The sequence below is a fragment of the Hirundo rustica genome, chromosome 1 (assembly GCF_015227805.2).
Source record: "Hirundo rustica isolate bHirRus1 chromosome 1, bHirRus1.pri.v3, whole genome shotgun sequence".
NCBI classification, from domain to species: Eukaryota; Metazoa; Chordata; class Aves; order Passeriformes; family Hirundinidae; genus Hirundo; species Hirundo rustica.
Genome location: NC_053450.1, coordinates 22,070,975 through 22,079,290, shown reverse-complemented (window position 1 = coordinate 22,079,290; position 8,316 = coordinate 22,070,975). Strand labels below are relative to the sequence as shown.

The 8,316-nt window shown below is 61.0% G+C and overlaps 1 protein-coding gene across 3 annotated transcripts; it reads left to right on the top strand.

The window, feature by feature from the left end:
* The first annotated feature begins 2,294 nt into the window (after positions 1–2,294).
* Positions 2,295–8,017, top strand: OSR2 (odd-skipped related transciption factor 2). 3 transcript variants are annotated; one of them, XM_040071686.1, is made up of 4 exons: positions 2,295–2,427; positions 5,318–6,044; positions 6,694–6,793; positions 7,537–8,017. In XM_040071686.1, the coding sequence occupies exons 2-4, from the start codon at positions 5,389–5,391 to the stop codon at positions 7,609–7,611; spliced, it is 831 nt and encodes a 276-aa protein (XP_039927620.1). In that variant the 5' UTR covers positions 2,295–2,427; positions 5,318–5,388; the 3' UTR covers positions 7,612–8,017. The 3 variants fall into 3 exon arrangements, with proteins under 3 accessions (XP_039927620.1, XP_039927605.1, XP_039927611.1); XM_040071671.1 differs by having other exon boundaries at positions 7,455–8,017; XM_040071677.1 differs by having other exon boundaries at positions 2,319–2,423; positions 7,455–8,017.
* Positions 8,018–8,316: the final 299 nt, after the last annotated feature.

The window sequence follows — 8,316 nt, the reverse complement described above, 5'->3', positions numbered from 1 at the left end:
AGGGAGGGGAGCGCCCTGGGTGCGGGAGGGGCTCGCCCCAGGCGGTCGCGGAAAAGTGACACGGGAGAGCTGGGCTCCCGCGGGACCCGGCGGCCCGCGCCCCGGCCGGTGTCACCCCTGCTCGACGGGTGCCGCTGCCGTGGAGCCCCGCGGCGTCCGAGCGACCCCGGGCTCCGGCTGGTGCGGAGCTGACGCGGCGTTACCGGCGGGCCTCGCGGCCGGCTCTCGCCGCGCACCTGCCGGCCGGGCCGGGCGGAGTCGCGCCGGGGTCAGGGGCTGCTCCCGGCCGGCGCAGACGTGCGTGGCGACCCCCACGCTGCCGGTGGCGGGAGAGCGCGTAGCCGAAAGGTACCGAGAACGGCCCGGGAGCGAACAGCCCCGGTGACGTCGCACCGCACTGTCCCCCTCCCGAGTTCCCTCCGCTTTGAGGCTTTTTCGTTGCCTGGTTGGCTTGTGATTTGAGGAGATCGTAGTTATTTGGGGATTTTTTTAGATTCTGGTTTTGATTTTGGGCTGGTTGTTAATTTTTTTTTTTTTCTTCCCTCCACTAGTGCCGCTTATTTCTACTTGCTGAAAGGGCAAGAAATTATGGTTCTCCCGAAACAATTTCCCTTTGATCCTTGAGTCCGGGCGTGTTGTCCTTGGTATCCAGAAGCCAGCAGTGCGGGAAAGAAATTGAGACTCTAAAGTCCCCTTTTCACTTCGTTCTTGAAGCAACCGGCCTCTTTCGAGAAAACAAAACGAGGGGATGCGGGTCCTGCCCCCGCGTCCTGCCCGAGTCCCCGAGCCCAGCCGCGGCCAACGAGCCCTTGCCCTGTGCAGGCTCCCCGAGGCGGCCCGCACCCACCTCATACCCGGACAGAAAAAATCGCTCCTTCTCCCGGAATTGTGAACTTCCGTATCCTCACTGCCCGGGAGAAGAAATTCTATTTATTTAGGGTGTCTGGGATTTAAAACAGAGCGTTTTTGAAGCAAGGATTTATTAAAAGAAACGAAAAATAGCCCCGGCGGCCGGCGGCAGTCGCAGGCTGCGACGTGCGCCATCCTCGGCTGCGCTGCCCCGTGCGGGGACACGGCCAAAACTTCCTTTGCTGACTCCTCTTCCCCTCTGATTAATTTTTCTTACTGTAAGCTAAAAGGAGAAAAAGAATCCACATAGAGCAGTAATTTATGTCCTCTTCTCTACCTCGGACTTGAATTACCAGCATAGACCTTACCTTTGAAAATTTTTCAAAGCTATCCTTTAAGTGCCATTTTCTCCGACATCTTTCCGTCCTTTACCAATTTTAGTTCCAATTTCCAGTCCAGATTATACGATAAATTCCCCATATATGTGATTGAAATAAGGCACGCAACAAGATAAAAAGTGTAACCTAAAGCCGACACATGCAACCAGCCGCATTGCAGCTATCGACGAACGTGAATAGAGCTCCCTAATCGAGACATTTGAAGAGGGTTAGGGAGGCCCCATTTAGCAGTAAATTCCCTGGTAATAAATCGAAACTGCTTTCGAAACTATGTGTCTGTTCCAGGTAGGGATTGTGTGCTTAGTCACCGCGCATGGGGATGCTTCCTCAGAGCTTCTCTTTCCGAATCTGCCCTTAGGCGACTCAGTCGCAGTAAAAGGGCAGTGTAGAATCGCTGACGGTCCACAGGGCGACCCGACATGACGGCCACAAGCACTATCTGCGCCCGCTCTCGGCGACAGGGGCACCCACAAAAACCCACGCTCTAAGTTTGGGTGTGTTATTTTCGATATTTAAGCCAGTCGGGCCGCCTATGTCCCAGCCCCAGCTGGGACACCACGGGCAGCCGAGACGGGCGGCGAGACGCAAGGAGAGCGCAAATACCCGCGGCCGGCAGTGGGACGGGGGGCGTCGAACTGTTCTCGGAGGGAAAAGTCACCTTAGGTGACGCGGGGGGAGCGGGGGGCGTCCTGCCACTTTAAAGCCCAGTTGCTACCCAAACACAAGTAAACAGTGGGGCCGGCGCGGCGGGGCGGGCCGGGGCCGGGGCCGCGGCCGGGGGCGGTCCCGTCCCGTCCCGTCGGGGCGGAGCGGCGCGGCCCCGAGCGCGGGGGCCGTGCGCGCCGCGGGGTGGGCCGGCGGCGGCGGCGGGCGGGCGGGGACAGCGCTCCACGCCAGTCACCGCTGAAATGTGATGGACCGGGCAGGGGGCGGCTCAGACTCGCTCCGAGCCTCGCCGGGGTCGAAGGCGGGAGGCTGCGGGCGGGAGGCGGCGGTCTATGCCGGGGCCCCGGGACCGCCGCGGCCAGAGCTCCCTGCCGCCGCCCAGCCCGCCGCAACATGCCGGTCGCCGCCGGGCCCCGGCCCCGCTGAGCGCCCCCGCTGTGGATCTAATGTCTCCGTGAAGGTGCCGCTGCCGCCGCCTCAGCTTTGCCCCGGGAGGAGCAGCGGGCTGCGGTAGGTGAGTGGCTCCGCTGGCCCGCCCTGCCCGCTGCCGTCGGCGGGAGCGGGGCGGCCGCCTCGGGAGCGGAGCCTGCGCTCAGCCGGGAGCGCAGGGCCGCCGGGTTTACTTTCAGTTCGCAGCTCCGCTGCGGCACGGGGTGCGGGTGTCCCCCCACCTTCCACGCCGCGGGCGCGTCGGTGCGAGGCCGGGCGACGCCAGCCCGCCGGGATGCGCTCTCGATGTCCTTCACGCCGAACTCCTAGCAGGGAGAAGCCGGTGCGTGCATGGACCGCGAGCTAAGCCGCGGGTCGCTCTGGAGAAACCTCGGTCGGGGGAAACACCTGGCTGGCTGCGCGGGCAGCGGCGGCCGCGGCTTCGCGTGAGGCCGCCGGGGAGTGGGGGCGACCCTGTGCCCACCCGCTCCTGGGTAGGACGGCAGCGCCTTCGGGACACCGTCCCGGCCCCGCCGCCGGAGAACGGGGAGCGCGGACCGGACCAGCAGGTCGGCGGCAAGCAGGTAGAGAGGGCTGTCCTGACACCGGGCTTAATTTAACTAAGCTCTCTGAGTGGAAAGGGAAAAGGAAGTGCCAAAGTTTAAGTAACATCCGTTTTTGGTTGACTTTCACCCCCCCACCCCCCCCCCCGCCCCAACACACCTTCATATAAATGGCCGTAAAATCACGTATGAAGGTGCTTTCTGGTCTTTTTTGATTCGTTTTACTAAAGTTACCTCCAAATACAATTAGTAGCAAATGTACCGCCGTTCAAACAGAAGGGTAGTTTAAAAAGTTTCTACCTTAAAAATGAGGGTTTCGTGTCCAGAATAGCTTTCTCAGAATTGGTTCTTGGACACCAAAACGAGCGTGGTGCAATGACACCCCCACACACAGCCACCAAACGCGGCTGTAACAGAGGGAGCTCTGCCCCTACAGAAACACTGCCTCTACCTCTGTCGTAGCTCTCAGTCGGTGGCTCCGAAACCCGGCCTCAAACAAACGGGATGGAGGCAGGAGCCGCCGGAACAGCCAGCGAAAAGTGGTTTAATTGCTTCTGTTTCGGTTCCTCGCGGAAACTGAATAGGAACTCATACTACGACATCTTTAAAAATAAGTCTCTATATATAACCACCCCCCCACCCCCGATAAAACGAAAAGCTCGCCATATATAATAGTATCGATAACTGTCCCCGGTGTCGATACAACCACAAACGAGAAAAACTGGGCAGCAGCGGAGGAAGCTCCGGAGACCCGCGACCCGAGGCAAACGAAAACAGGAGTAGGCAGCATTGCACTTCACACCCGACCTCCTTGCCACATTTTTTTTTTTTTTCCCCCAGTCGGCCAACTGTGCGGTGCCACAAACGTGGAGGGAAGGTATTTTAGGAAAGAAACCGAAAAGTGGGTTTCCATCCGGAGTGCGCGGTGCCAGCGGAACGGCGGGAGCCGGGCGGCAGCGGCCCGGGCGGCAGGGACACCGCTCACGGAGCGCGGGCTCTGCGCTCGGAGACCTTCCCTGATCGTTGGTGTTGTTTAGAGAGGGTGGTTTAGGATTTTTGCGGGGGGAGGTTCTCTTTTTTATTTTGGAAACTGCGCGTTAGCAGACCCTCCATGCAAATCCCTTGAGGTGCTGGGTCACCCTCGGCCCTACCTCTTGTTTACAGGCCCGGAGAGACCCCGGCGTTTGCTTTGGCCGCTTTCCTGGGTCGCTGCAGCCTCTTGGCTGCTGGAAGTGAACCCTCAACGAAAGCAAAAAAAAAAAAAAGGGAAGGGCAGGGGCTTGTCCCCCCGCCGATGTCCCCCTGCCCCGCGGGAGTTGCGCGTCTCCCCGGGTCGGCCGAGGGGATCCCCTTGCGACGGGAGCAGCGGGCCCGGCGGTTTCGGTTCAATAGGCTGAGTGAAACCCTCTGACAGTCACACATCGCTCATTAGCTCACGGCCCCGCCGCTCCGCCGGAGCTCCCGGCCGGGGGACGCCCGAGGGGCTGCGGGGGTTTCGGCCGCACGGCTCGGTCCCGCCGGGGCTGCGCTCGCCCTTCTCGGCCCTGCGACACCGAGGGAGCCGGCGGCGGGGCAGCGCCGTGCCGGGCGGCCCTCGGCGGGCCGGGGAGGCCTCCGGGCCGGCCGCTCTTCTCGCCGCCGGTGGGATGGCTGCTGCGCGGGGGGCTGGGGAGGAGGTGTGCGTGCGGGGCAGGGGCTCCTTTCCTGTCCTTCTGTTATCTTGATAAATGAGTTGTTGTTGAGGGAAGAAAAATAAGCAACGGAGTCGGGACGAACGCGGGGTTTATTCCCCCCCGCTCCGCCCCCCGGGCCTGACTCGGCTCTCCGTGAACACCCTGCTCTATCCCGGGGAGGCCCCAGCCAGGAGGGGTCGGGGTCGGGGCCTCCGCGCCCGCAGGAGGCCGGGCGGAGGGTGGGAGCGACGCCGGGGGCCAGGTCGGCGCGGGGGGCAGGAGGGAGGCGGCTCTGGGGTCCCCGCGGTGGGCGCTGCGGGGGAAGGTGGCAAGGGCGACGGAAAGCGGAGAGGCTTCGTCCCCGGACGCGTCTCTGTTCCGCCTGTGTTTTTACACGATTCGTTTAATTTGGATTTGCGGCCCCTTCGGTTGGCTCGGTGCAGGGTTTTCTCCTTTTTATTTTAATTTGGGGCCAATTTTGGGAACGCTATTTTTATTTATTTCCTACGCTTTAGCTTCTCCGGTCGAAGCGATCGCGCCGTGGGTCGGTGGCGGCCGCCGGTGGCGGCGGAGGACGGGAGCCTGGGCTGCGGCGGGGTGCTGGGGCCGCGGCAAGGCAGCGCGCAGCAGCCGTGCCTGGCCCTCCCTGGCTCCGCCGCCACGCTCGCCTCGGCTAAGGAGTACCACGCTGCTCTCAGTAAAAGTCTCTCTCCCCTCCTTTCTCCCTCTTTCTTCCTAGGATTTTCTCCCCGTCTCGGAAGCCCATCAGAGGCACCAGCTGCTCCGCCGGCTCGCGCCCACCTCGGGAAGATGGGAAGCAAGGCTCTGCCAGCCCCCATCCCGCTGCACCCGTCCCTGCAACTCACGAACTACTCCTTCCTCCAGGCTGTGAACACCTTCCCCGCAGCTGTGGACCAGTTGCAAGGTCTGTACGGACTCAGCGCCGTGCAAACCATGCACATGAACCACTGGACATTGGGCTACCCCAATGTGCATGAAATCACCCGCTCTACCATCACGGAGATGGCGGCCGCGCAGGGCTTGGTGGACTCCCGCTTCCCTTTCCCCGCACTCCCCTTTGCCACGCACCTCTTCCACCCCAAGCAAGGCGCCATCGCCCACGTCCTCCCAGCGTTGCACAAGGACAGGCCCCGCTTTGACTTTGCCAACCTGGCCGTGGCCGCCACGCAGGAGGATCCCCCCAAGGTGGGGGAGCTCGCCAAGCTGAGTCCCGGACTGGCCTCGCCCCTGGCGGGCATCAGCAAGCTGTCCCCGGACAGGAAGCCTTCCCGCGGCCGCCTGCCCTCCAAGACGAAAAAGGAGTTCATCTGCAAGTTCTGCGGCAGGCACTTCACCAAGTCCTATAACCTCCTCATCCACGAGCGAACCCACACGGACGAGCGGCCCTACACCTGCGACATCTGCCACAAGGCTTTCCGGAGGCAGGACCACCTGCGGGACCACCGGTGAGGGACCACCACGACCGGGGTCGGGCCGTGGGCAGCCGGGGCGGGGTGAGCCGCTCGAGGGGGATGAGACTCGGTGTGCTCCAGAGGTCATGGAAACGGCACAGGAAAAAAGCTCCCGGCTCGGATTCCGTGGCCACGGAGGGCTCACGGCTGCCGAAACCTGCGCTTTGTGTGGGAAGGGCACCCGCCAGAGGGAGAGCCGGAGGGGTTCACAGCCGGAGATGAAGATCCCGGGGCTTTTGTGCTTCTGAGCCATGACCCTGGGGGGTGCAGGGAACAGGACGGGTCGCAGGTGGGCGCTTCCCCGCTGTCCCCCCACCCATCTCCGCACACTGCGGCCGGGGCTGAGAGGCGCCCGCCGCCGCAGGGCAGAGAATCCTCTCCGCCTTCGGAGAGGAGCGGGCTCGGGTCCGGCCGGCAGCGCAGATGCTGTCCCGGTCTGGCAGAGGGTGCAGTCACGCTTCGATACGAATTATTGCAAGTGTTTTGAACCGGCCAAGAAGTTTTACACAGAATAATAGGGGAAGAAGGAAGGAAGAGGAGGGCGAGGGCGTCTGGGGGGGAGCGAGTTTGGGGAAGCGGGGTCTGGGGTCGTGTGGCTTACGCGCCTTCGGCAGCGCTGCTCACCCCACGGGTTGCCTTCCAGGTACATCCATTCCAAAGAGAAACCCTTCAAGTGCCAGGAGTGCGGGAAGGGCTTCTGCCAGTCCAGGACCCTGGCGGTCCACAAAACCCTACACATGCAGGTGAGCCCGCCCTTCCCCGGCCTCTCAACGCGTTTGCGGCCGGCGCTGGCCCGGCCCGGCCCGGCTCAGCTCGGCTTGGCCCGCCCCGGGGCAGGGGCGGTGACCACCGGGGGAACAGGGCTCTGGAGCGGAGGGGAGCGAGGGGAGTCCGGCACTGCACGACCCCGTGGGTCCGCGGTGGGACAGCGGCCCGTGGTTACCTCCGCGACCGCGGGAGGCCCGCGGGAAAACGGCGCCCTTGGGAGACGGGCTTAAAGCCAGCGGGGACGCGGTTGGCGGCGGGGAGCGAGCCCCGGGTTCGGGTTTGTCCATGCCGCTGCTTCGGGGCGATTTTCGTTGGGGGCTGCGGCCGTGCCCTGGCGGCGGCGGCGGGCGCGGGGCGGCGGGATGCGGGGCGGGAGTCCCGGAGCGGGAGGGCGGCGCGGAGGCTGTTTTCCGCGTGCCCCAGGGGCGCGGAACATCACGACTCGAGAATGATAAAATAAGGCTTTTGGGGCAGGATAGGGAGAGGTGGGCGGCCACCCGGCCGCACGGGGCTCCTCTCGTTCGTGTCCTCCCCCGATGTCTCCAGTTGGGCGTTGCGACGAGAAAAAGTGCAGTAATACGTTAAACCGGGTGGTTTGTGAAGGATTAATCCTTTGCTTGCTTCAAATCTGAACAGGAATCTCCACACAAATGCCCCACATGTGGAAGAACCTTTAATCAAAGAAGTAACCTGAAAACTCACCTTCTTACCCATACAGACATCAAGCCCTACAACTGTGAGCAGTGCGGCAAAGTGTTCAGGCGAAACTGTGATCTACGGCGGCACAGTCTAACTCACACCCCGCGGCAGGACTTCTAGAGCAGCCAGGGACCCGCGCCCGCTCCGGCTGCTCCAACTTGCCCATTTTACCCAAGGAGTGTATTGTAGGAACTCACAGACGCGCGCACACACACACACACACACACACACACACACGGAGACACGCACGCAGACTCGGGGCCAAGCTTTCCTACCACATGTCTGCGAAACTCGTTTAGAGAGTGCGGACTGCAGGATCGGGCCCCTCTCCAACCCACACCTAAGCGTAACGCTCATCTTGTAGATAATCGCGGCTCATTTTAGAGCTCTGTACAGAACGTGTTTTTTTCTTCGTTTGTTTGTTTTGTATCGTGTCAGATGCACATCGATAACAAATCATGGAGGCAAAGTATCTCTTCAAAAATGTATTTCAAAATAAATCCCCCTTTTTTTTTTTTTTTTTTTTTTTTTTTTTTTTAAAGTTCTCCAAATACCTCCCGCCTTCTCGTATTATTCTCTGAGCATTTGGGCTTTTTTTTTTTTTTTTTTTTTTTTTTTTTTTTTTTCTTTTTTTTTTTTTTTTCTTTCTTTCTTTTTTTTTTTTTTTTTTTTTTTTTTTTTCCCTGCTGTGTCAATGCAATGGTAAAGCATATTGAATAAATTTCCTAGCCGGGTAATTGTACTGTCACAACAATTTTGGTGATCGCTTTTGTTTGGTCTGTTCCACTGTTGCTGTTGT

Excerpts from the sequence above, each read along its gene's own strand:
- OSR2 (XM_040071671.1), top strand. The coding sequence starts at position 5,389 with ATGGGAAGCAAGGCTCTGCCAGCCCCCATCCCGCTGCACCCGTCCCTG. Across the intron at positions 6,045-6,693 it reads GACCACCTGCGGGACCACCG|GTACATCCATTCCAAAGAGA; the intron begins GTGAGGGACCAC and ends GTTGCCTTCCAG. Across the intron at positions 6,794-7,454 it reads ACAAAACCCTACACATGCAG|GAATCTCCACACAAATGCCC; the intron begins GTGAGCCCGCCC and ends AAATCTGAACAG.